Here is a 27495-nt window from a genome sequence, read left to right on the forward strand (position 1 = left end):
CAGCCTGTCACACAACCGTCAAATGTCAACGTCGGCACAGTACCTTTTACCAACTAGACTGCCACAAAACAAGCATTTTCAAAATTCAAATCATGAAAACCTCACCTTGAAGGAAAAGCAAAATATCTTCTGCAAGAAGTTTGTTCATATCCTGCGCCGAGCAACTTGTTTACATCTCAACAGCAAAAGCGCACACTTCATTTTTTTATAATCCCGTGCTCCACCTACTTGCCATTTGCGCATAGGAGCACCACTGGACTGGAGGACTTGAAGGGGTATGGTTCCAAAACCCCGCGCAGGTGCATAGGACCATACCATAACTACATTCCAAAATCATCTTAAACAAGACCCTACGCGATCGCGCAACGGTTCCAAACAAGATTTGGAAAGATCAGTCCTCAATGACCATGCGCCGGAGAAAGGAAAGACAAATATTCAGCTAACATCCTTGCGCGGGCTCGCGCAAGGGTATAGTTAGGCTTGAAGATTTAAAAAAATAAAGTCCTAAACATATCCGCGCGCATGAAATCAGGACTTGAACAGATGGAATATTTTCTGTTAGAACAAAATGGACACGTGGCAAAGGAACAATGGTTTACAGTTGTAGATCTTCTAGAAGGCCTAAAGTAATTATCATGCATTGCCTCATTCGGTTATAACCGAATGTGACGTGGCAGCATCCAAGACACTCATCTAAATCACGATGATCACAACAACTTATAGGTAGATCTAAATCGAACCGCTTTCCACGTGGCATCTCCCCAGCCATTGATCAAAATCACGATCCGTGTGCATGGATGGGGAGATAACTAACAAACGGAAAAGAGAATTCTGTTATTACCTCCGTGATATTCTTGGCGCCAAACTTCGGTTATAAATACGAGAATTCAAGTACACAATAATCATTCACTTTCACTTACTTTCACTCTTACTATTTCATCTTCTTCTTGAGATCATTGTACTTATTCTCACGCCGGAGGGTGGTCACGGAGAGAACCCCCATTTTCCCTATGGCGAGGCTAACGGCGTTTCTGTTTTGCAGTGATTTCCGGTGAACGAGTTCCCATCAGCTATCGATGAGAGGATTAACCTTTTTATGCAGAACACTACCCCCAGATCTGATTGATTCCGGTCATTTAGATCAGGTGTTTCTTAACAAACCAACACGCCTCCTTTTTTTCTTCAATTTTACTCATTTAATCTTAGTCCTTGATTAATAAATGGATGGTCAAAATTACTTTCTAGCCTTTCTACCCAAATAAACTTCGTATTATATCATGACCTTATATAATAAACCTTATAGCGACACATGTCAATAGATTAGGAGCTCTCTAATATATTTTCCCGTTTAAATAGAGTTATTCAATTTATTATAATCAGATAAAGTTTTTAAACTTCAATACATCTTTATTTTTAATTGCTAAAATTTGGGAAGATAAGTAAAGAAAGTAGAAAAAATGGTTAATAGATTATACTTTAGAATTGAATATGATGATTAATAAAAATAAGTAGATGACCACGTATTTTAGTTTAATGATAATATTTAATTTAGTTTTAAAAAGTTTTTTTTATTAAACTAATTTGGTTTATAATATAACTAGGTTAGAACCCCGTGTATTACACGGGTTGAATAAATCTATATATATTAATAAATGAGATGATGTGGGCTATGTGTCCTTGAATGGTGAAGCCATTTTGATGATGTGGCAAGCATTGGTTTAGTGGACTTTGATTTTGGGAGGGAATTTGTGTAATTAACTCTAAACAAAGAAGATTTCACAATACACAAACCAACATATATGGTTGGACGCGGGATCCGGATTACTTCGGTTAACCCAATAAACAAAATCGGATCCACTATATAATTTTGGATATCAATTATTGCTTTTAGTTTCTCTTTTTCCTTTCTCTCTCAAAACCCTAGATCAAATGAGTGCAAGTTCATGTTCTTCATTCTCATAATCAATCAATAACATAGGTATGTTTATTCCTTCTGATCTTTTATGTTTTTGGTTATGTGATTCCAACCATAATAATCATGTTTTTTTGTTTTTGATTGTGTAAACCTTAAATGCTCCATGTTTACAAACGCTGGTAGATTGGGTCATACCATACTCGATCCATCCATTTTATTTGGATAACTGATTAGGGTTTCTTGGTCTCATCACAACCTCAAAATTCTTTTCGATCCCATCTGCTTTCTCTCTCTCTTTCTCCCTGGCGATTCAAAAAGACGAAGGCGATTCAAGTCGATTGGTGAATATTTCACCAAATCAATGAAGAATCTAACCTCTCACCTGGTATACAAGTTTTTAGGATTTGATTTTTGATAAAAGGTTTATTGTGTTTACTGTTTAGGGATTGTGTATTTGAGCCGATTAAACCTTTAATTTAGTTTATATAACTTCGGATTTTCATTATTTGATTACTGTTTTCGTCACAGATCTGCAAGATGCAGTTTAAATCAAATTAAAAGATAAATTGGAGGTTAGGGTTTCAACCTTCAATACACTTCTGGTGTTGGATTATCGACGCGTGCATCATAAATGAAGATTAAATCCTTAGAATGATGTCGATGTTGTTTTGTTAATATAGGTATGAACCAGAAAAGTGAACAACAACAATAGTAAAAAACCCTATCTTTTGATTGAAGGAAACAAAAATACTAGAAAGCCCAGCTTTCACGATAGTCTAATAGGATTCGGTATGTTTTTTTCCATCTTTAACTGTTTCCTTAGTTTTGGGTATAATAATTCATTGTACACAAATGATTCTAATTCATTGTCTTTGTTGCAGATTGTGGCACCTTTTTAGCCATGTTATGCCTGCAATTGGCAGAAATATTGATGGTCCAGGTTCGGGCATTACATGTTGGTGTAAAATAAAGCAGCGGCTCAAGTCTTTTAACTTCGCATTCTAAAGATTTGTTTTCATAAACATGGTCAAGTGATTTTTTTTTGTCAAAGTATATATTAATTATTAAAAGAAGTTTGCTTTTGTGGAGTTGATCCGTTGAGAAGGCCGGTAATGCAGTGGATTTGGATGGCATTATACTTCAGGTATTTCATAGTAATTTAATGATCTTTTTACATAATGTGCGTAATTGGTTAGAATATGTAATCATGCTGAATTTTAGAGTTTTGGAGTTTGTCCGGTACTTAATGACACCAATGTTGAGTGTTTAGTTGGTAACAGTAGTTGCATCACATCAAGCAGTTACGTTATTTACAATCCTATGAGGAAAACAAATATTGTAAGGGTTTATGAAGAAATAAAGAAGAATATGTCTGATGAGTACAAGTATGGTTAATATGAAATAGTCAAGTGTTTTTTTTTTTAATTTTTATAATATATTTGTATATTTTACCAAGTATGAGTTGTGACTATACCTTTCCATTTAATGATCTTTTGTTTAATTTTTATGAAGGTCAAGGAAGAAAGATAGATTCGATGATATCCTGGTGGAGAGTCGTATCTCGATGTGATACAAAGGTATTGAATTTTTTAAACATAAAAAAAAGTTGGAAATATAGAAAGTAAATAATTTATTCAGTTTATGGAAATACAAGTTTGACATTCTAAGCAAAGTCGAAGTATGCTTTTTGTATATATAACAGGTTGGAGCCGGTTATTATCGAGCTTGACGATTACATGCACCCGTCATAGTTGTATCTCACCAGGTCAGACAACGCAACCACAAAATGTTACCTTCACAGTTGAGTAAAAAAACCTACAAAGGAAGTGGGTCAAACAGGTTTGTAAAGTGTATTTTGATACATATATTTGTTTTACTAGAATTTTTTAAATTATTTTGGGCTTTCATTATTTAAAAAAAAAAAAGCAAACCCCTACATGAGGCTCCGACATGCGCTACTGCGCGGGGTCGATGCAGGACTAAGTTGGTTCGAAATCCTCCATATTAACAACATTTCAGCAATGGGGTTGAGCCTTGATAGAGTTCCCACCTTAGTGATCTTTGCAAAAAGAAATGTGCACTTCGGGTCGGTATTGTGTAAGATGCGTGGGTTAAATAGAAGAGAATGCAGATCATTTATTTGTGTTTTGTGCACTGGCACCAGCACTGTGGAATTTATTTCATCTTGGTGTAGAATCCATGGTTTGTTCGTGTTTGGAGCTGCAGATGTATTAAGCATTCATTTGAAGCCTCACAATTTCATTCGAAGCTATGACCAGGTGTTTGAGGGATATAAATGACACCAATGGAAGAATTACTAATATTTTTAATAGGTATGCTTCTACTCAAAATTCGTTACTTTTTACAATTATGTCCCCATTTGGGGGTTTGGATAAACTAATGTTTCAAGCTTTGTTGATCACATACATGTTGCTAACTTTTTAAATGCCGATCGGGTTGGTGGGTTGACCCGTTTAACCCATTTGTATTATATTATATTTTTTTTACAATATGTTTTTTGTCATAAATTAAATTGACAGTTTATTTTACGCCATAATTATAACTTAAAATGAGAAATTGACATAAGATTTTATAATTTCAATGTATAAATTTTAACTTTAATATGTTAATTTGCTGGAAAAATTAATATATTGAAAAAATACGGGTTGAACGGGTTGTGTTCGGGTCAACCCACAAATATTCGGGTTCATATGTATGACACAATTTTCGGGTTTGGATCGTGCTTGGGTTCATCCAAAATTTTCGTTTTCGGCTTAGCTTAAACCCGCCAACACGCAAACACGACCCGTTTAGCACCCCTACTTTTGATGCTTATATTTAAAAAACCGGAATATTGCTTACCAAGAAGTATGTTATAAGTCAACTACAATATACCGTGTGAAGAAATTTGGATATGTATGTGGCTATTTGTACATTGGCATTAGTCTAAGCTTAGAGGTGGCAAACCTAGAGACAATTTGGTGTTTACATCAATATTTAATCCATTGAATAACACCATCTCTGGGTATGTGAAATTGTGATTTAATCATAATTTATGCAGATTCGCAATGTACTGGATCTTATGCACAGAGGTGAAGCCTTGCGATTTGAGGTTAGATATTTTTATAAATAGTTCTTTTCTTTGTTCTACGAATTAAGTTTTTTTTTTAATTTGCAGGATGTTCTCTTTTGGGCGTTTGCAACGCGACGTTTCGGCGTGTGCAATGTGACTGTTTCGGTGTGTGCAATGCGACTGGTCTTGTGTGTGATTTGCCATGCTGTTACCGGCGACTTAGCGACCACCATGGCGGTGGTGGACCTGTGTAATGCCTTCTTTCTCTCTCTTTCAACATTCATTTGCGCCAACGATGATGTCTTTTTCTATTATTTGTTTCTCTGATGTGATACTGTTGAACCACACATGAATTCTAGAGTAGGTCTAACGCACGAACCGGGGGTAGAGCTAGGGTTCCAACGAACGGATCTCCAGTGTAATCATGTAATCTGTTGTTCATTTTGCAATTAATTTAGGCTATGCATGACTGCATCTGAGATTCTTCTTTCCCTATTAAGCCTTTGTTGATTAAGAGGTTACTCCTACAGGTTTAGTTTTTAGCTTTACTTTTGTCAATTTCTCCTTTTTTGATATTTTATTGTTTAGATCAAATGAGTATTATTGATGTGGCTCATGATCAAATGAGTGGAAAGTGCCTTCAAAGATGATGGAGATATGATGTTTATGAGGATGACCCGTGGCCGTGAGCCTTTCAAAAAACTATTTTAAAAACAATGCATTTTTTTTCTTTTGTAAACAAAGTATGATAATGTGGTTGTGACTGCAGGAAGTTTATTTAGTTCAAGATGTCAATACAATGAGTGCGGGAAGTAAGTTTTGCATCAGGTAGCTTATAAGATTAAAAATAGAGTCATGGTGTTGATTATGTGTTTTCCTTTCGGTTTTGATGTTCGCTAGGGTTTGGGGGTTCTGTTGTTGATTTTTAGGGAGTTGATGCTGACATCAAGAAATGGAAGAGATCGTTAACCCAGATCCAAGGTGTGCTTGCTGACGCTTCTCAGAAGGAGATAACAAGTCCAGCTGTGAAACAATGGCTCAATGATCTCCAGCATCTGGCTTATGAAATGATGTTTGTATGCTTTATAGGAGATGATGAGAACACAAATGATATGCCATGTGGCAACCCTACAAGGCAGTTGAACTATGAAGAGGAATTGTCTTATTCATTGGAGCTGAGTGATGAGTATGCATTTGATGATGAAGTTGGCAAGAGGTTAAATCAGATGGCTTCTGAACCTGTAAGTGTCGTATATAGTTATCAAAATAACATGTTCTTTTTCAATTTTTATGTTAAGTTCTTCTCCTATCAAATAAAATAACTTTTCTGATTTAAACTTAAAAATGAAACTAAATATTTCTTAGTTTGTTTTTTTTTTTTTGTGAGCATACCGGTATAAATTTTATTAAAAAAAGAGTTCGTTCAAAAATGAAACTAAATATACTGATTTTTTTAAAAGGTTTTTTTATATAAATTCAATATTATCTTATTTTCCACGTGTCCACATTCTATTGGTAAAAAGATATAATAATTTAAAATCTAAATCATAATATATTTAGTAGAAAATAGTTTAGGTTGGGTTGTTAATGGGTGTGAAATATTGAGATAGGTTGGGTTGGTTAGGTGGAAGAGAGAGAGAGAGATTAGTTTTTTATTAAAAGTTGGGTTGGGTTGTGAGTGTGGATAGTCTTAGAACTTAGAAATGAGATCGTAAATAACTTGCGGTGACCAGAAACCATTTACTACAAAACCATTGGCAAATGATGCTATATCATACTTTTGCTTTATTGGTGTTGAACCATGAAAATCGATCTCTAGGTTCTGGATAAGGAGTGAAAGGAGAATTAGGATTCCTGATAGTTTTCACATATTACATTCCATGTAAAAGGTTACACATATGCGATTGGTATCCTTTGCTTATATAGCCATATACAACATTCCACTTCTGATCGCCTCTTTATTAGTATATCTATCAAATTATAAAATTGTTGTTTTTGATTGTAAGTGATTCACAGCAACTAAGAGAAATACATTGGGTCAAATGATTGTCCTTTACTTTTCATTAACAACTCCAAAGGTCGATTAGTATTACTGAATCCATGGGATCTGTAGGTAAGTGCATTTATAATAATGTAAGTTGTCGTATTTCAATATATTTTTTGTATTCATAACTGATTATAAATTGGTTGCATTCTTTGGTAGGGTTTAAATGCTTCACCCGGTCAGCATCTTGGCTATTAACAAAGAGGATATAGATGAGTTAGTCTCTTTTTTTTTAAACCAGTTTTGTTCAAGGCTTATTTATGTTGGTTAGATGATCTATGTTCAACTTTATATAAGTTGCAACAGTTATAAGGATTTTGTTCTTGATCTGTCACCCAAAGTTATGATTCGTATGGAGCAAAGAATCTGTTTTCTAAATGAGCAGTTATCTTTTCTCTACTCAAATTAGTTATATTTTAATTTTGAATCCGGACTCATCTTCATTATGTATGTCGTTATAGGTCTCTACCAATATAATATAATATAGAGTTAATTACTGTTTTCGTCCCTGTGGTTTGTCAAAAATCACTATTTCAATCCATTAGTTTAAAATTTGCGATTTCAGTCCCTGTGGTTTCACTTTCATAACCATTTCAGTCCCTGTGGTCTCACTTTCGTAACCATTTCAATCCATTATTCTGTTAAGTACAAGGACTGATATGGTTACGAGGTGGACTGAAATGGTTACGAAAGTGAAACCACAGGGACTGAAATCGCAATTTTTAAACTAATGGACTGAAATAGTGATTTTTGACAAACCACAGGGACGAAAACAGTAATTAACTCATAATATAATATGATATAATATAAAAGATATAAAATTAAATGGTAAAGCCTATGTACATTGTTCAATCGTTGTTTACATAATTTAAATTGTCCAACCCGCGAAGTTCGCGGGTAATAACCTAGTGTAATTTTATATACCAAATAATAAAACAATATATATTTAAAAATCTCGTTTATTACATGGGTTGAATAAATGTAAATTTATATATTAAATAATAAAAACAAGTTTTATTTTTAAGAACCTCGTGTATTGTACAGGCTGAGTAAATTTAATTTTATATATTAAATAATGAAAAAAGTTACATTTTTAAGAATCTCATGTGTTATACGGGTCGAGCACATGTAATTTTATATATCAAACAATAAAAAGTTATATCTTTATAAACTCTATGTATTATATGAATTGAATAAATCTAATTTTATATACTACATAATAAAAAATGTTATATTTTAAAAAACCCTATGTATTACACGAGTTGCATAAATGTAATTTTGTATAGTAAAAAATAAAAATGTTATATCTTTAAAAAGCCTGGTTTATTACACGGGTTGAATGAATCTAATAAATATTTATATCGTTTAAAAAAAACTAACGGATATACTCGATATACGATGGATGGGGTAATTGCGGTGATGGTTCTTATAAATATCACGTAAACATAGTGATTACCGTATTTGAGTTGAGAGTTGAACACGAAAATAAGTATAGACCCAATAAACATTTTTTTCCTTAAAATATATTTCATTCCAATAATTTGGGCAAATTACATAAGGTTCTACCCTTAACTACTTTAGTTTAATAAAATAAATAAATCGTTTACATTATATTAATTTATATTTAGCGTATATCTTTTGTTAATTTCAGGATAAAAAATTTTGAAATTTGATAAATATTTTAAAATATTAGATTATCTCCTATACGAATTGTTTAAATTTATATTAAATTTAATTTATAATTATCTTTTAATTGATATTAATTAATTATCTATAAAAAACAGATGACTTCAATGAATGATATGTGTTCTGCTATTGGTTTCTTTTATTATATAGTATAGATAACTATGGTTTAAAATATAATAACTATTAATAAATATATCTCTTTTTTCAATTGTTAAAATTAAGGAAGGTTCCAAATTTTACAATAGTAATTTTGATTTAATACTAGATTCTCTTTAACTATTGATAATGGTTCAGTTTAATTAAGAATGAAAAAAGAAAAATAATAATTCTTAAATTCTCTTGTTTTAGTTCATGATTTAGAAGAAAACAAATTAAAACACAATTTTCTTATTTCTCTTTCTCTCTTAGACCATCCGTAGTGGGGCGGTATTTTTAAAAAAATTGAAAAAAAAAACGCCCAGAAACGCCCCTCACCCCATTACAGCCGGCGTTTTCCGGCGTTATTTTTGAAAAGAATTGTTGCCAGCGTTTTATTTAAAACGCTGAAATTGTATAGGGGGGCGAGAATCATGACCGTTGCCAACGGTCAAATGTGTTTATTTTTTTTTTTAATTCAAAAATTTACCCACATTATATATATCACCCACTTTCTCCTATTTTTTATAAAAAAAACTCTTACTTTCTTTCCTACTTCTTTTATATTTTATACAATCATGCATCCATTCCGACCCCCTTTTGGTGTCCCCGCAAGACCCATGAACCCGAACACAAACCAACCGCAACACCCGTATAACCTTCAAGACATGGACCCGAGCGTTTTAACGTACGCGGCTTACTTGAGTGGCGCCACTCCGTTCGTGCCTCCCACCTTCGGCTATGGTCAAGCCGGCGGGTCGCAACCGTCACAACAACAAGACGAACCCGAACCCGATGTCGATGTCGTGCCGGAGACGCAAACCGAACCGGTGCAAGAGAAATCGAAACGCGGCAGAAGGTCGCATAAGAAGAATGAAAAGGACGAACCTCGACGTACAAAAACTCACCTTAAATGGACGAAGGATGAGGAATTCGTGTTGACTCGGGCGTGGCTCGACATTTCGGAGGACCAAGAAACCGGTAACTTTTATATTTTTTTTACTTATTTTTTACTTATTTTTTACTTATATTTTTACTTTTATTTTTAACATACAACTTATATTTTTACTTTTATTTTTTAAATTTGTAGCAAACTTTCAAAGGGGCCCCGTTTTTTGGGATAAGGTTCGTGCACTCTTTTATAGCACGTGGGGTCAAGGCGAACATCGGGACAAAGATTCCATTTCTAGCAAATGGACCAACATCAACAACAAGTGTCATGCGTTCCAAGAAGTGTACCAACGTAACTTCGATAATCGCCCGAGCGGTGAAAGTGACGTTGGGGTTTTAACGAGGACTTTGGACGAGTTCGAGAAAACGAAATGCCCTTTCGCGTACTATAAGTGTTGGGATCTACTACGAAAAAGTCCAAAGTGGGCGCGAAGAGGTACCATGACGACTAGTAGTAGACGTCGAGCTAAACGGTCAAAAACATCATCCTCCGTTGACCCTGAAACACCGACTTCGGATGCCCGCAATGTCGATCTAAATGAGATGGTGGACGTTGACGAGGAACTTGAAGAAGAGTTGACCCGACCGCCCGGTAGAAGAAAGGATAAGCGAACCGGGAAAAAAACGGTCGAGTCGTCTTCCGATCTCGAGTTAAAGGAAGATTTCGAGGAGATGAACCGTCGTCTCCAAGACATTCGCGACCTCGGCCACCAACGTTATGATATTATGAAAGAACGAGTGGCCGAAACCAAAAAATTTAACGAGATGCAAGAGGCGAGACAAATGGAAAAGGACATTGAGTTTTTGTCCAAACCGATCGACCACCTCTAAGGCGACGCGTTGATCCTTGCGCAAATGCGTCGCCAAAAAATTCGAGAAAATATGGACTTTAGATCATCTTCCTTTTTTTTAAACTTTATTTTTTTTCGGCTTTGTTATTTTCAGTTTTTTTTAATTTCAAGTAGTGTAATTTTTATTTTAAATTAATGAAGATTTTTATGTTTTAAATTAAAAAAAATAATTGTGAAATGATTGCTTGGGCGTTATTGGAATAATGCCTCACTACGCCACTTTTGGAATAATGCCCCATGCTGACTAGGATGACACGTGTCGAATAATGCCCCATGGTGGGGGCATTATTTTGTTTCATCACTACACATGGTCTTAGTAATGCCTCTTTAGAGTATTCACATGTTTTTAGTATAATTATAGGATAAATTTGATAGAACGGATGTGAATCTTACTTTATTATAAATTTCTCCCTTTTGTTTTTTATTTGTTTTTTGTCCTGCCTTTGTTTTATTATACACTAAAATTAATACTATTAATACTATGCCATAGACGTATTTAAGTAATAACAAAATTTGCTTAAATTATCTTTTTTTTATGTAATTATAACTATAAGTGAAAACATAAGTAACAATAAAATACATAAATAATCACATATAACAAAATAATTTATTCTAATCTTTCTATACTAATAAACAAAAATCCTTTTTGGACACGTGTCATTCTCTGGTAATTTCTCGCCTTTATTTTTTATTTATCTCTTTTATTAAATAATAATAATAATAATAATAATAATAAGAATAAGAATAATAATAATAATAATAATAATAATAATAATAATAATAATAATAATAATAATAATAATAATAATAATAATAATAATAATAATAATAAACGTCAATTTAACTAAATCTATTTATCTCTTTTGTTTTCATAATCTGAAATTGATTTCTTTTTTAACTCTAAAGTTTCAATCTTTAGCAATTTAAGTCTAAAGTTTCAATCTTTGAATTTTTCACTTCTAATTTCAAAAGTTTTCATCTTTGCAATTTAACCCCTTTAATTTTTTTTACTTTCAACCCAAAGATTTTCATCTTTTACAATTTAATCTCAACACTTTTTTTACTTTCAACTTTAGTCTCTTATATACTTTTCATCTTTCATAAGTTCTCTGTTTAACGTGTCCTTTTAAATTTCCGAGTTAACACGCAACAACGTGCGTGTGGCGTTCAACGTTTTTTCATCTATTTTTTTTCTGACTGACATGTCCATCGCAGCACGTCTATTTTTCCCCGTTTGATAGATCTATCGCAACGTGCGAGTCATTTTTTCTCGGTATTACACACAGGCTCGTGGTCATGTGAGAAACATTTGTCTTTCATCTAACATAATATATAACTAATGAATCCATGTCATTCATTGGTGCCATCTATTTTTTAGTTTTCTCATCTCTTTCTCCTACTTAATTATAATTAATATTAATTAAAATATAATAATAAAATAAAATTTAATATAAATTTAAACAATTCATATAGGAGATAATATAGTCTTTTGAAATATTTATTAGATTTCAAAATTATTTATCTTGAAATTAACAAAAGAAGAAAACTAAATATAACATAGGAGATAATATAGTCTTTTGAAATATTTATTAGATTTCAAAATTATTTATCTTGAGATTAACAAAAGACGTATACTAAATATAAATTAATATAATGTAAAGAGTTAAATGTCATTTTAGTCCCTGTGTTTTGGGTCATTTTGTCAGTTTAGTCTAAAGGTTTTATAATACACAGGGTTTAAAAAGATATAACACGATATAACTTTTTATTAATTGATATATAAAATTACATGTGCTCAACCCATACAATACATGAGGTTCTTAAAAATGTAACTTTTTCCATTATTTAATATATAAAATTAAATTTACTCAACCCATACAATACACAGGGTTCTTAAAATTATAACTTTTTTATTATTTAATATATAAAATTATATTTATTCAACCCATGTAAGAAACGAGATTTTTAAAGATATATTGTTTTATTATTTGGTACATAAAATTACATTTATTCAACCGGTGTAATAAACGAGGTATTTAAAGATCTATCTTTTTATTATTTAGTATACAAAATTATATTAATATATTTATTCAACCCGTGTATTACACGGGGTTCTAATCTAGTACTCTAACAATCTAAAATGTATGATAACATATATAAAACTAGGGTTAGACGTTCTTAATTAACGTGACATGTCATATCAAACATATATAAAACTAGAGTTAGACGTTCATAATTAACTTGACGTTTAATGACAACTCATTTGGTTTGCAAATCTATTTAAAAATTTAACCTAATAATAATAAAAAAAACAAAGTAAAATGTTATAATAAGTAAATAGTATATATCAAAGTCCAATTTTTAAGTTTATATCTTGATGACTGTTTTAACCGACTACATTATATTTATTCACCCGTGTAATACACGGGTTAATTCAACTCGTGTAATACACGTGTTTTTTTATAAGATATAACCTTTTTATTACTTAGTATATAAATTAATTTTATTCAACTCATGTAATACACGAGGTTTTAACCTAGTTGTTTAATAAAATTAACCGTATCTTACATAAATACAAACAACATTTACATTAGTACAAACATCTTATTGTTTAATAAAATAAACCGTATCTTGTATAAATACAAACAACATTATCTATATTAATTGTAAGTCTTGATGAATAGTAATAAATAAATATTTTAATGTATTTATAGTTATCATTTTATTAATATATTAGTTATTGTTATAAACAAGACCATTTTGTATATGATATATACATTTAATATTATCTATTATCTATATTAATTGTAAGTCTTGATGAATAGTAACAAATAAATATTTTAATATATTTATAATTATCATTTTATTATTATATTAGTTATTGTTATAAACAAGACCATTTTGTATATGATATATACATTTAATATGTTTATTGTTTTATTAATTTGATTTTATACCTGCATTTATTCTATATTAATTGTAAATCTTGATGAATAGTAACAAATAAATATTTTAATGTATTTATAATTATCATTTTATTAATATATTAGTTATTGTTATAAACAAGAACATTTTGTATATGATATATACATTTAATATTATCTATATTAATTGTAAGTCTTGATGAATAGTAACAAATAAATATTTTAATGTATTTATAATTATCATTTTATTATTATATTAGTTATTGTTATAAACAAGACCATTTTGTATATGATATATACATTTAATATGTTTATTGTTTTATTAATTTGATTTTATACCTGCGTTTATTCTCTTTAAAAACTTAATAAGTAGCTATGTTTGACTGCTTTTCTTGATGTTCCTGTGTAAATTTTTTTAAAAATTGGGTTATGTTCGAACTTCGAAATAGAGTCTATATATTGTATCGTAGGCTATATCAAGTGTCGGTGTTATAGCGGTTGGTGTTACGAAACCGATACGGCGATACCGATTGAATAACGGCCATACCAACTGTGTTTAATATTTCTTTTTCACGTTGCTCGCGTTAGAACTTTGTTGAAAAAAGAGTTTATTTTTCAAAATATTACCATGACGAATTGAGTTGATACCAAAATCTATACCAATATAATTATTATCAAAACTAACACCGGTATTCATTTTTCATGGTTTTCAATGTAAAATTCAAATTTTTGGACATATCATAAGTTTAAACCAAGTGCCAGTATCATACCAATACTGTAACGAATCGAACCGATATCGACCGAATTCCCTATCATAATGAACCAAAGGGATACCAACCGAATTCCCGCCGCATAGCGCGGGGAAGGTCACCTAGTTTATATTAGTACAAACATCGAAAGGTATATCAATGAAGTAATTTAATTAATTATTTATTCTATGTACTCAGAAAATCTACTGTACACAATTCAAAACCTACGTTAGAAGTGATTATAAATTTTGACTGTTAAACATTGTTTATTTTACTTTACTTAAAGGGTGTTTGGGGTTGAGTTTTGAAAATAGATTATGTGTTTTGAATAATCAGAATCAGATAATTAACTTTAACTGTAATAAAACGTGATGTTGAAAGATAGTGTTTGGATTTGATTATTTTGCTTGATATCACAATAATCAGATAATCAACTATTTGAGTGTTTGCCAAATATATATTTAAAAAAATAAACAAGTGAAAATCTTTTTCTAAACGCAAATAATCAATTTTTGGAACACTGCGTTTTGTTGCAGTAGGGGGAACTGCTTTTGGAATACTGCGTTGTGTAAGTTTCTAAACGTAAATAATTAACTTTTTAATCTTTTTACCCAAACACTCAAAACTGATTATTTACGATTTCAAAACTCAATAATCTAAAAATCTCCTTCAAAACTCAACCCCAAATTAACCCAGATTTGGATTTGTTGAGTAGGTTCAACTGTCAAGTATACATATTTAAGGCTCATACATTCTTTCATAAAATACCTAAAGTTTTCTTAAACAAGCAGAGGAACTAGTTGGTTAAAACAAGTCTAAAATAAGCATAACATCACTCTAAGAAATAAATTTCAGTACACACATCAAATGGGAAATTCCATTTTCACCATAGCTTTCATCATGTCTACAGATTCACCATTGCCGCCACCGCCAACGAGCCAATCCTTGGCACAAATAACCGCCTCCACGGTTTCAGGTCTCAACGAGCACCGATAGCGGTCCATCTCCTTCCTCTCAGTCTCAAAAACCAACTCGGGAGCCACAGTCGACACAGGAACCGTCAAGATATCACGAGCCATCTTCGAGAGCGTCGGGTACTTCACCTTGTTTAGTTTCCACCATCCCATTACATCAAACTCGTGAACCCGAGGTAAAAGCGACTCCTCTAAATACTGGTCGAGTTCTGACTTTGACTGTTGACTTGTCGTTTCCATGATATACATGTCGAAATCGGTAAGCCCGAGTCCTGCAACATCTTCTTGTTTCACGCTTCCTTCCAACCCGCCAACATACTCGAGAAACATCTGATGGATCCCTTCATCGACTAAATTAATGTAACTTGCAGCCTCCTCACCGTAAATCTTTGTGAAGCTAAATTCTACCAGTTTCATCTTAAACCGCGGGTCCATAACCACCGCGATTGCTAGGATCAAACAACAGCTTTTCCAGTATGTATCGAAACCCACCTGCATCGGTTTCGCAATGGTGTTGATGACAGGATCTTCGCTTGTGGCTGCACGGGTCAACTCCAGCTGGATCTTCCACACTTCATGAAAAAACGTGTTTGTTGTCGGTATAGTTGCCGATGTCAGCAGATTTGCCGTGTCAAACAACAGCTTCAAACATGTGCACAGATTCTCGATTTGCTTCCATTCTTCCGCGGTGGGCCCTTTACTATAATCGGGATCGGTGGTGTCTATGCAAGAAAACACTTCTTTCAGTTCCGAGGCTGATAATAACATCTCGTACGTGGTATTCCAACGAGTTTGATCATCGATTGCTAGTGTTTTCATGCTTGGTACTTGAAGTTGTTGCTTGAGTTCAAGAAACTTCTCTTCTAGGACATCCGAGGTTTTCACATACTTCACACAATCTCTGACTTTGTTGACCGTTTCTTGACAGACCTTAAACGCCTCTTGCGCGATACTGCTTAAAGAACGAGCAAGACAGTGATTAAGCAACGATCGACCTCCGAGAGTATTTGGGTTTTTCTCGGAAAGCAAACTTCTAAGGCTATCGATCCCGGCGTCACTCAAATTCTGGTTGATTGTAATCGAGAATAACCGTCCCTCCATGTTCCAATCAGACAGACATGAAGACACAGCATGGCTAAAAGCCGAATCAGATTCGGGAAACGGTTCCATCACAACATTTAGTAACTTTCTGTGTATTTTCCACTCGTTATCAACGAATTGTCCTGTGACAAAAACATAACCGGTTGTCTGGCATGACGTCCAGAGGTCGAGTGTCAAGCAAATCCGTCCCGGCATCCCTTCAATCAGATTCTGAACACTCTGTTTTTCTCCAAGATAAGTTGCTATACAATCACCTTGAACCGTATTAAAATTAACCATACTGAAATTCGGCTGAAGGTTACGCACAAACGCAACAAACCCCGGGTGTTCAACAATGTGAAGCGGGTAATCATGCAGGATAATCATCTGGGCTATTTCTTGGCGGCAACGGTCAGAGTCAAAGGCAACATAAGGAACGCTGGAGGTTCGGTACCGTCGTTTAGGTGGATCAGTAGTTGGAGTTGGACCAGCAGAGTCGTTGGCTATCTTTGAAGGCGCACTGAATGGAGTCATTGCCATTGGGTCCTGTTGCTGGTTTCTAAGCACAACGGGGCAACCGCCTTTAGCAATATGGCGTTTAAGGTGGCTGGTTCCAGCAACTTTCGAACCCATGCTGTATGCAAAGGATTGCTTGCATTGCTTACAGCAAGCTCTTCTACAACCCGGGCTAACTGTTTCAATGGTGAAGTGTTCCCAAACCATTGACTTTTTCTTTCTACGCTTGGTGGGCGGCGTTGTTTCAATGTTGTTTGTTTCCATACCCAGATACACCGGCTCAAGGTGCATCTCCATATTAACCAGAGCGTTATTCTCCGTAGGAATTGCCTCCATGTGTAAACAAGAAAAGAACTGAAAATTTGCCTGTATAAAAACATTATCACGTAGCGTGAGGAGGGTAAAATTATAACCTATATACTTTTGTTGTACATCCATTGTCAGGCAATACACAAGATCAAATAGAATACCCGACCCGTTACCCTAAACAAGCCCGGTTAACCAAAAAATATCGTTATTCTATTGGTATCACTGTATATTTCTTTATATTAGAGTTTTGAGACTTTCAACCAATTTGAACTTATTAAGTTAGTACCAATAACGTGGTCGTTTCATAGTTGTTAATGGCGGATAGCGACAAATAGCGATGAGGTACCTATATGCTACATAGCGGATAGCGATAAATAGCGGGCGGCTATTTGATAAATAGCGATATACTTTGAAAAAAATTTATATGTATATTATATCAAAATACCCTGGTATATATGCTATTTTACATCTATATTTAGCAAAAACCTAAAATCCAGCTATTTTATAGCTATATTTAGTTGCTATTTATATTAAAAAAACAAAAAAAAAATTTGAAATAAAGTGTCGCTATTCTCGCTATCCATCGCTACAACCCTAATAGTGACACTAGACCTATACGCTACGTAGCGCGCTATAGTGATCGCTATTGACAACTATGGGTCGTTTAACCCTCAAGTCTCATAATTATTATAGTAGGAAAAACAAGTTGGATCGGTCAAATAAACGCCTGTAATGAAGAAATATAATAAAAGATTTTCTAGTAACAATTAAAAAGATTGCACACACAAGCGTAGTAAATAAAGTAAAAGACTATGAACTTACAGTATTCTTACAACCTTATTTGATGCAAACTAAGGCATAGAAAATCTTAGTTCATCATAATTTCACTATAACATTGAACAAATTGGAAGTTTGATGTTAAAATGAGTAAGCTATAATGTAAAGTATCAGTAAACAAAACATAATAATAAGATGACCATTATACCCTTCTTCTTCTCCATTCTTACACTTCAAACTCTCATATGATAGATACTATGCAAGTTTCAAAGGAAGGGTAAAATTGTCTTAAAAATGGAAACAGACATATATGATATTATTATTATTATTTTTTCTAGAGTTAAATGCCATTTTAGGCCCTGTGGTTTAGGCCATTATATCAGTTTACTCCAAAGGTTTCATTTTTCTCCTGTGGGTCCAAAAAGTTTTCACCGTTGCCATTTTAGTCCACTGGGTTAACTTCATTCATTTTTTTCTGTCAACCAGAAGGGCAATTCGGTCATTTATATGTAATCTGTTAACTAGAAAGGTAATTCGGCCATATAAAATGACGGAATCGCCCTTCTCGTTAACAGAAAAAATGGATGAAATTAACCCAATGGAGTAAAATGGCAACAGTGAAACCTTTTTGGACCCACAGGCGAAAAATGAAACCTTTAGACTAAACTGGCAAAATGGCCAAACCACATAGATTAAAATGGCATTTAACTCTTTTTTCTATATAAGTTTTGAGGGATATATTGATGTGTGCTTTATTCGGACAACCCATGAAGTACCCACGAAATTATTAATCAACAAACAACTTTTTTTAATTCAAAAGTTAACGCTAATTACAGATCTAAACACAATTTATGTGATTTAAACTTAAAAATAAAATATTAGTCTATAATCTTTCAGTCGAACATACATCCCTTTTTCTTTCCCTTTCTCATTTTCTTTCTTATTTTTGCGTTATAAAAATACCATTTAAATATCTTTTTCGTACACAGGGCCACTTGGGCCAAATTTTCTAATCTAACGTCCAGTTAACAAAGATAAAAATACCTTGCTTTTCTAGATCCAAACCAACCAACTAAAAAAACAAAAAATAAAAATAAATACAAAAAAAAAATAACAATTTCAGCTTCATGGGCTTCACACCTTAACCCTAAAAACCAGATCTAGGGTTTTTTCTTATTTCCTGTGGGCTTCAAAACAGCCGATAACTTCAAGCCCAGACAACTAACTCAACACAAGTACACATCTCCAACACTTCCAAACAACCTTAAACATCTTCAACTAACGAACAAACAAAAAACAAACAGATTCAAACAACCTCAACACTTCAACTAAAAATGCACCAACAACTTCATCACCAAAGAAACCAACAAAAGCAGAGAAACAGAAATTAAGGTTAACTAGATACCTTAACAACAGCTGTAGCAGGTGTACGAGGGATGTAACTGCAATCAGCCGGAGATGCAACGGAGAATTCGAGATCTAGAAAGATTTCTTCGATGAGAGAGAGAGAGAGAGGAGAGAGAAGATTGGGCTTGAACCCGGTAATTGAATTGGACTTTTGAATTGGGGTTTGGAGATAAGATGATAATAATATGAGAGAGAAAAGAAAGGGGTGAAAGATAAAACTGAATTGGATATGGACTTTGAAATCCAACTGGACCACGGACCATAGGGTGGTTGGTTGGGTGGTGGGTGGAGAGGCGTGCCGCAGCCCATAGAGCCGCTTGGTTGGTTAATACTTGGGTTAGGTGTATTCGGACCTTTTCTTTTCTTCTTAATATTCAAATTATACTTTCAAAATTATCAAAAACAAATACTTTCGAAATATCAAAAACAAATATGAAATTATAAAAATAGTTATTATTATTATTATTATTATTACTATTATTATTATTATTATAATTATTATTATTATTATTATTATTGTTAATTAGTTTGACAGGTATGTGGGTCAGACGATAACCTAGACAGAGGCAGGCAAAGTAGTTAAGCACGAAAAAGTTTGCATCTAGAATCAGCATGTGTTCATCTCGTTCGCTTTCGATACCTTTGGCGCTCTCGCCCCTGACGCAGTGCGGTTCCTCAAGCGGGTTCAGCAGGTGGTAAGTAGTAACACCGCGCATGTTAAGGGGCAGTATTTTGTGTTTAGCAGGTGAAGAGGTATGGTCCCAATTCCTCGCCTACATGGCAGGGACCACACCACTTTTTTATCCTACATGGCACCTACATCAGCAAGGTAATCTAGAAGCTTCTAGAAGCTTCAGGAAGACATCAAGGTGGCACCAAAGATGCTCCGTCCGACAAGAAGGACGAAACGTGTCACCAGTCATCAACCGCCATGTAGGCCTGCAACAAATCAAGGAGCAGACCGACAACGCCAGTACGAGGTCTCCAAAATGAGCAAATGTAAGCGCGCCACGTGTACCACTACACTGACCATGACAGAGGAGACCAAAGGGATATTCCCCTTGGTCGGACAGTTGGCGCACAACCACAGCTGGCACAGCTGCTCCTCCCTCCTTCACCCTCCGTCTATAAATAGGACCCTTCATCAATCAGGTTGATCGTCTTGCTCTCTATACTCACACACTCAACACACACTGTTTATCCCTCCTCGGAACAGTACTTATTCTCACGCTGGAGCCTGGTTAAGAGGGAAAACCCCATATTCCCCTCTTAACGAGACTAACGGTGTTGCTGTTTTGCAGGATCCAAGTCATTTTTACGAGTAAGAAAGGAAACTGAACCCACAGGAGAAACAACCCCACAGATTAATCTCAGAGTTATTCTGTGTTTCATCATTGGCGCCATCCGCTTTTTGCAAAACCACTCTCATCTCTTTTCTTTTTGAAAAACACTCGTCAAAAATGGCTGAACAAAACCCTTCACACCAAGTGGACGGAGAAGTTTCTTCCTTTGAACTTGTTTCGGACACAGCACACGTCCAAAGGGGCCAAAGGAACGAAATCATCCAAGAAGGGCAGACAAACAATGATTTTCCCAGTATTTTTGGAAGTGCCTCCAGGGTTGTTAGCCAAACTACAACTAGGCCTACTTTCCAGCATCCGACTAGGATCATCACCCAAACCACAAATGGAGCCACTTTCCAACCTCCACCCGGGGTAGTCCAACAAACACCCCCACCAGTGCAAACACTAAGCCATGGAGCCGGCCCCTCAGCTCCATCGGAACAAGCACAGTTGAATTTCTCTGCACTTTTAGGGCTACCTGAAGGAAAAACTCTGGCTTCCTGGTATGCCGAACAGATGGCGTCTATAAACCTCGTTTATACACAACTTAGCGCACAGCAAGCTTTGCTCCAAGCACAAGCTAACCAATCAGCATTCGTTACCCCACCGCAACGGTCCCTGAGTACACACACGACTCAGCAGATCAATGCGTGGAATTTACATCCGGAGAAAGGACCTGTGCCAAACATCAGAAAGCCAAGCGCACACGACACGCGCGACACTTATGGCGAAACAGAAAGCAATTACGTCCAAAATCCGCAAAGAAGGCCAATTGAGAGCCGTTTGGGCGCGCGCAACATGAACACTGAATGGGATGATGAAGAAGACGACCCAACATACAAAGGGGAGAGTACAGTATTCAGCATATTACACCCAGAACATGAATCGTACAAACAAGCCAAGCGCGCAGGGTACAACCCAAAAGCAGAGCATGACTACACTCTGAGCTATCGTCCAGACGACATGGCTGAAAATTCAAAATTTATTAAGGAAATTGCCACGACCGCTATAGACAAAACAAAATTGCCACACAACGTGGGCAAATACAACGGCTTGACAGACCCGGATGATCATCTCCAAGTTTTTAATGGCGCGGGAGCAACAGGAGGATGGAATTTACCAACTTGGTGCCATATCTTCGCTCAAACATTTGTCGGCGCGGCACGCATTTGGTTCGACAGCCTGCCAGCAGGAAGAATCAAATCATGGATCGACTTTCGAGAGAAGTTCCTCGCGCACTTCTCTCAGCAACGCAGACATACTAGAGATCCAGCTGATTGTTTAAACATATGGCGCAAGGACCACGAAAGTGTGGAAGATTTCATCACTAGATACAACAAAGAGTGTCCGGAAATTGGTGATGTAGGCGAGAAGATGATGCGCGCGCACTTCATGAGAGCAGTCAAATGCGACGATCTAATCAAGCGAGTAAAGGGAAGAGATGGAGGACCCAAAGATTGGGAAACCTTCATTGAAGCAGCTAAGACCATTGCGCAAACAGACAAACAGCTAACCGGTGATGATCACCGTCAGCGCGGATATAACCACAATGACCGACACAACAAAAAGGGCAGAAGCCAACCATGGAAAGCGTCCAATCATAGAGAAAGAAGCCCAGCAAGGGAGGATGCGCGCCACACAATCAATCAGATAGCCCACCGGAAAGAGGTAAAAAGAAAAAACAGGGAGAAACAGTGGACACCACTAACAAAGACCTCTTCCGAAGTTTTGGCCACTGAGAATCATCAGTTCAAACCACCCCTACAAATGCGAAACAAGAGGGGTCAAGATCCCAATCTTTTCTGTGAATTTCACAAAGACACGGGTCACTTAACCGACGACTGCTTCAGTCTAAAACAAGAAATAGAAAGGGCCTTGAGAGATGGAAAGCTCACTCCCTTGGTAAAAGGTGGAAAGCGCAATTACCGCCAAATTCAAAGAAGAGAAGAAGGGCCAGATAACAAAAAACTCCGGAAACTAGAAACCCATATGGTTCAAGGAGGTCCACGAAAGCCAAGAAAGAATTACAACAAGCGTACACAAGATGACTCATGGCGTGAGAGACAAGTTGTTTTTCCTATTGTAAGAGGAGGACCAAGAGAAAGAAGGCCCATAGTAATCTCGGGAGTAATCGGTCACTACCAAACCGACTACATTTTCATTTATCCAGGGAGCACCGCAGACATCATATACGAACAATGTTTCAATCAATTCGACCAAGAGGACAAGGCGCGCTTAGAACCAGTCGATTACCCACTCACTGGTTTCTGCAATTAAGCCGTCTTTCCTCTCGGACAAATATCGTTCCCGGTGTTACTCTCGGATGGAAGAAATTCAAGAACCGAAAAAGTCACGTTTATGGTGTTACCCACGCACTCAGGACATGATATCCTCCTAGGAAGAGAGTCTCAAGGAGATTTCAGCATGATTTGTTCTGGTCCGCATTCAGCTGTGGGATTCCCAACAGAAACGGGGGTAGCAATAATATACGCAAGCAAGGAAGTCTTAGCAACAGATGATGTCAGACCTGCAAAGGCAAGTAAACCTGCACCACGCGCAGAAGCAGAAAAATGGGTGTTGAACAGCGCATACCCAGAACAAACAGTTACATTAGGACCTTCAATGTCCGATCTAACGCGCGCAACGCTAAAAAAGCTGTTGTTCCAAAACATGGATGTGTTCGCCTGGACACCAGCTGACATGGGGGGTGTTTCACGGCACATAGCTGAACATCGACTAAACGTCTCAGAAGAAGCAAAACCGGTGGTGCACGCCAAACGCCACTTGGGAGATATAAAACACGATGCTATGAAAGAACAGGTGCTGGAGCTGCTGAATGCAGGAATCATCAGAGAAGTCAGATACCAAACATGGGTGGCGAGCCCAGTAATGGTACAGAAGCCAAATGGCAGCTGGAGAATGTGTGTAGATTACAAGGACCTAAACAAGGCATGTCCACGCGACTGTTATGCCTTAACAGATATCGATGAAAAAATTGACTTGCTGGCAACGTTCAGATGGAAGTGCTTCCTTGACTGCTACAAGGGATACCACCAAGTCCAAATGGCCGTCCAAGATGAAGATAAAACTGCATTCCGTACACTGACAGGGCTATACTGCTACACCAAAATGCCTTTCGGCCTAAAGAATGCAGGGGCGATCTACCAGAGATTGATGAATGAAACGTTCAAAGATGCCATCGGCAAGTATATTGAAGTGTATATGGACGACTTGTTGATTATGAGTAAAGAAGAAAGTATGATGTTGGTGAATATCCAAAAGACATTCGACACCTTGCGCGGTGTAAGTATCAAGCTAAACCCAGCGAAATGCTCTTTCGGCATGGAAGAAGGGAAATTCCTGGGTTTCATTGTTACAAAAGATGGTTTCAAGGTAAATCCTGAGAAAGTACAAGCAATCGAGAGAATGCCTTCGCCGTCAACCATCAAAGAAATGCAGAAGTTGGCAGGACGTTTAGCAGCAATGAACCACTTCCTGGCAAATCACGCGGCTAAGTCTTTCCCGTTTATCAAAACACTTCGTAACTGCATGAAGAAAAGCCAATTTCAATGGACTCCGGAAGCTGAAAGCGCATTCCGCGAGATGAAAGATTGCCTCATCAAATTGCCAACATTAACTGCACCAGTCAAGGGAGAACCCTTGGTGCTATACTTGTCAGCCTCCGACAGAGCAGTAGGAGCAGTATTACTCGTTGATCGACAAGGCGTCCAAACACCAGTTTACTATGTGTCACGAACCTTGACCGACCCAGAAACCCGGTATGCCATCATGGAGAAACTAGTACTCGCATTAGTCCATGCATCAAGACGGTTGCGCAGGTACTTTGCCAACCACGTCATTCACGTGCTAACAAACTACAATATTGGCAACATCCTCGCAAGGCCAGAGATTTCAGGAAGACTAGCAAAGTGGGCGATAGAACTCGAGGGCCATAATGTGGTTTTCAGGCCAAGACCAGCAATCAAGGGCCAAGTGCTAGCAGACTTCATGACAGAAGTACCCGACGATAAAGATCGGGAGTGTAAAGCAATGGAAAAAGCCGAAAAACAGCAAGTAGAAGAACCATGGCTGCTATACACAGACGGCGCGTCTAACGAAGACGGCGCAGGCGCAGGGCTTCGACTGGTGAGCCCTGACAAACATGAATTCACATACGCCATACGTTTGGATTTCAAGAGCACGAACAATGAAGCCGAATACGAAGCTTTCCTGGCTGGCTTAAGATTGGTAATCAAAATGGGAGTTAGACACATCGAAGCACATGTAGACTCCATGTTAGTGGCCGGGCAAATCAACGGGCAATACGAAGCCAAAGGAGATGTAATGGCACTCTACCTGAGTCAAGCAAAGACGTTGCTACAAACCTTCTATTCCTACAAAGTGCACCATATTAACAGAAGCGAGAACAAACCGGCAGACGCGCTAAGTAAGCTCGCATCAACAAGTTTTCAGCACCTAGCAAAGGACGTGCGCATAGAAGTTTTGAGCAACCCATCAGTGCCACTAAGGGAAGTAAGCGTCATTCAAGTAGGAACAACGTCATGGATGACTCCGATAATTGCATACCTTCAATCCGGGATACTCCCGGAGAACAAAGCTAAAGCGAGGAAAATCCAGTACAAGGCTGAACATTATCAGATGGCTGATGGAATTTTATACCGAAAGTCATACCTTGGGCCGTTGTTGAGATGCGTTGACCCCGAAGGCGCAAACTACTTGATCAGAGAAATACATGAAGGAATCTGTGGTATACATGCCGGGCCGAGAATGGTGGTGGCAAAAGTGATGAACGCCAGGTACTACTGGCCCGGGATGCATTTAGACGCGGTAAAAGAGTTGAGGAAATGCAGTGGGGATGCCAAAGACATGCTCCCAAGACGATGCGCCCCAAAAATGAATTGGTAGCAGTCACAACTGCATGGCCTTTTCTACAATGGGGAATAGATATGGTTGGCCCCTTCCCAGAAGCCCCAGGCGCTGTCAAATTTATAATAGTCGCAGTCGACTATTTTACAAAATGGGTAGAGGCAAAGGCACTTGCATCGACCACTTCCACTGTCGTTAAAAGATTCATATGGGAACAAATCATATGCCGTTTCGGGTTACCACTCAGAATCATCACCGACAACGGAACAAACTTTGCCGCAGACGATCTTCAACGATGGTTCAAAGAATTACACATTGAGCGCACCTTCTCCTCGGTCGCGCACCCGTAGGGGAATGGTCAAGTGGAAGCAGTTAACAAGAGCATTGTTGATGGTATCAAGGCAAGATTGGGAGAAAAAAGAAGAGGGTGGGTTGACGAACTGCCAAGCATATTATGGGCCCACAGAACAATGCCGAAGACAAGCAACGGAGAAACACCGTTTAGCTTAGTATATGGGTCCGAGGCAGTGATACCGGCGGAGATAGGATTGCCGTCACCATGAATGCTCTCCATGAACCTGATCAACAATGAAGAAGAAAGGAGGATCGACCTAGACCTCCTAGAAGAAAGGAGAGGGATGGCGGCAATCAACGAAGCAAAGTACAAAATGAAGCTGGAGAAGTATTATAACTCCAAAGTCCGAGTCTGCACCTTCAACCCAGAAGATTACGTCCTGAGAGACAACGAGGCTTCCAATGCCGAAAAACCAGGGAAACTGGCTCCCAAGTGGGAAGGTCCGTATGTTATAGACACAGTACTCGGAAAGGGAGCCTACAAGCTGCGCACCATTGACAACAAGGAGGTTCCACGAACTTGGAACGCTCAACAGCTAAGAAAGTGTTATATGTAAAAAGGTTATGTAATCGTAACGGCTGAACCGCCAACACAATTATAGTAATACAAGAAGTGTTTGGCTATCTGTATTTAACGCAAATTTCTTGTCACAACTGCATATATTACTTTGGGCATACACGAAAACATCGACGGCTCGACTGTAGGAAACGTTGTAGACCTCCAAGGCTCGTCACAACCAAGTGCACAGCCGGGTCAAAACACACAACCAAAGCCTACAAAAAACGCCAAAACAAGACTTCATGTCCACATAAACACGAAAATATCGATAGCATGGTAAACAAACATTGCAAGGCCCCCAAAGCTAAACACAGCTGGGTCCACACAATAACCTGCAACTCAATCACTTCGTATTCACGAACCAACCTGCACACGTAAACGACAGAATAAACGTTGTAGCTAACACAACACAACCTGTCAGCGCCATCACTCATTCGTGATACCTAATCAAAGTAATTACACATGCACATATTATGACGATAACAAAATTCGCATAAAACAAAGGTGAATATTAACATAACAAACGTCAAGCGTAGCCAAATGTTCACAAACATAATAGGTACACAAAAATTAAAATTGTTCATAAGGTTGTCAGGTGATTACAGAGCCGTCTAAGGCCATACGCGGCACGCAGGCCGGAATTCTTCACTCGGGATGACTGGTCCCAGCCGCGTTACCTTCATCACCAAGAGCTTTCTTCAATAAGGCGACACCATCTGGCTTCCGGGATAGCTTCTGAGCAGCCTTAACAACGGCAAACTCCAGAGACGTGAACTCTTTGCGCTTGGCAGCATATTTACCGCCACAATCTTCCTTATACAATTCAAAATGATATTCTTTCTCGTTGTTGACAACGGCAGCCCTACCTTCGCTATAACCATCTTTTCGCCCACTATTGTATCCTGACTGACCCAACTCAAACATATAGCTAGCAAGCTCTCGAGATTTAACTATGCGATCA

At 36.8% G+C, this 27495-nt stretch overlaps 2 protein-coding genes and 1 long non-coding RNA gene across 28 annotated transcripts; 2 read left to right on the top strand and 1 right to left on the bottom strand.

Moving 5' to 3' along the window:
* The first annotated feature begins 1867 nt into the window (after positions 1 to 1867).
* Positions 1868 to 7431, top strand: LOC110940784. Of its 26 annotated transcripts, none has more exons than XR_004893861.1 (13): positions 1868 to 1978; positions 2099 to 2300; positions 2444 to 2487; positions 2596 to 2704; positions 2797 to 3059; positions 3428 to 3492; positions 3618 to 4248; positions 4977 to 5027; positions 5094 to 5816; positions 5918 to 5969; positions 6078 to 6229; positions 6995 to 7101; positions 7192 to 7431. It is a non-coding gene; the product is annotated as an uncharacterized LOC110940784 (long non-coding RNA). The 26 variants fall into 26 exon arrangements; XR_004893848.1 differs by having other exon boundaries at positions 5094 to 5673; positions 5758 to 5816; positions 5918 to 6229; XR_004893851.1 differs by having other exon boundaries at positions 5094 to 5673; positions 5758 to 5800; positions 5889 to 6229.
* Positions 7432 to 14971: 7540 nt separating this feature from the next.
* LOC110940783 (zinc finger BED domain-containing protein DAYSLEEPER) lies at positions 14972 to 19716 on the bottom strand. The gene is made up of 2 exons (XM_022182346.2): positions 19390 to 19716; positions 14972 to 17264 (listed from the first exon to the last, which is right to left on the bottom strand). The coding sequence occupies exon 2, from the start codon at positions 17232 to 17234 to the stop codon at positions 15192 to 15194; it is 2043 nt and encodes a 680-aa protein (XP_022038038.1). The 5' UTR covers positions 17235 to 17264; positions 19390 to 19716; the 3' UTR covers positions 14972 to 15191.
* Positions 19717 to 21250: 1534 nt separating this feature from the next.
* On the top strand, positions 21251 to 23011 carry LOC110943325. The gene has a single exon (XM_022185075.1). It carries the CDS (start codon positions 21251 to 21253, stop codon positions 23009 to 23011), a length of 1761 nt encoding a protein of 586 aa, XP_022040767.1.
* The last annotated feature ends 4484 nt before the right edge of the window (positions 23012 to 27495 follow it).

This window comes from Helianthus annuus, chromosome 5 (genome assembly GCF_002127325.2).
Source record: "Helianthus annuus cultivar XRQ/B chromosome 5, HanXRQr2.0-SUNRISE, whole genome shotgun sequence".
Taxonomy (NCBI): Eukaryota; Viridiplantae; Streptophyta; class Magnoliopsida; order Asterales; family Asteraceae; genus Helianthus; species Helianthus annuus.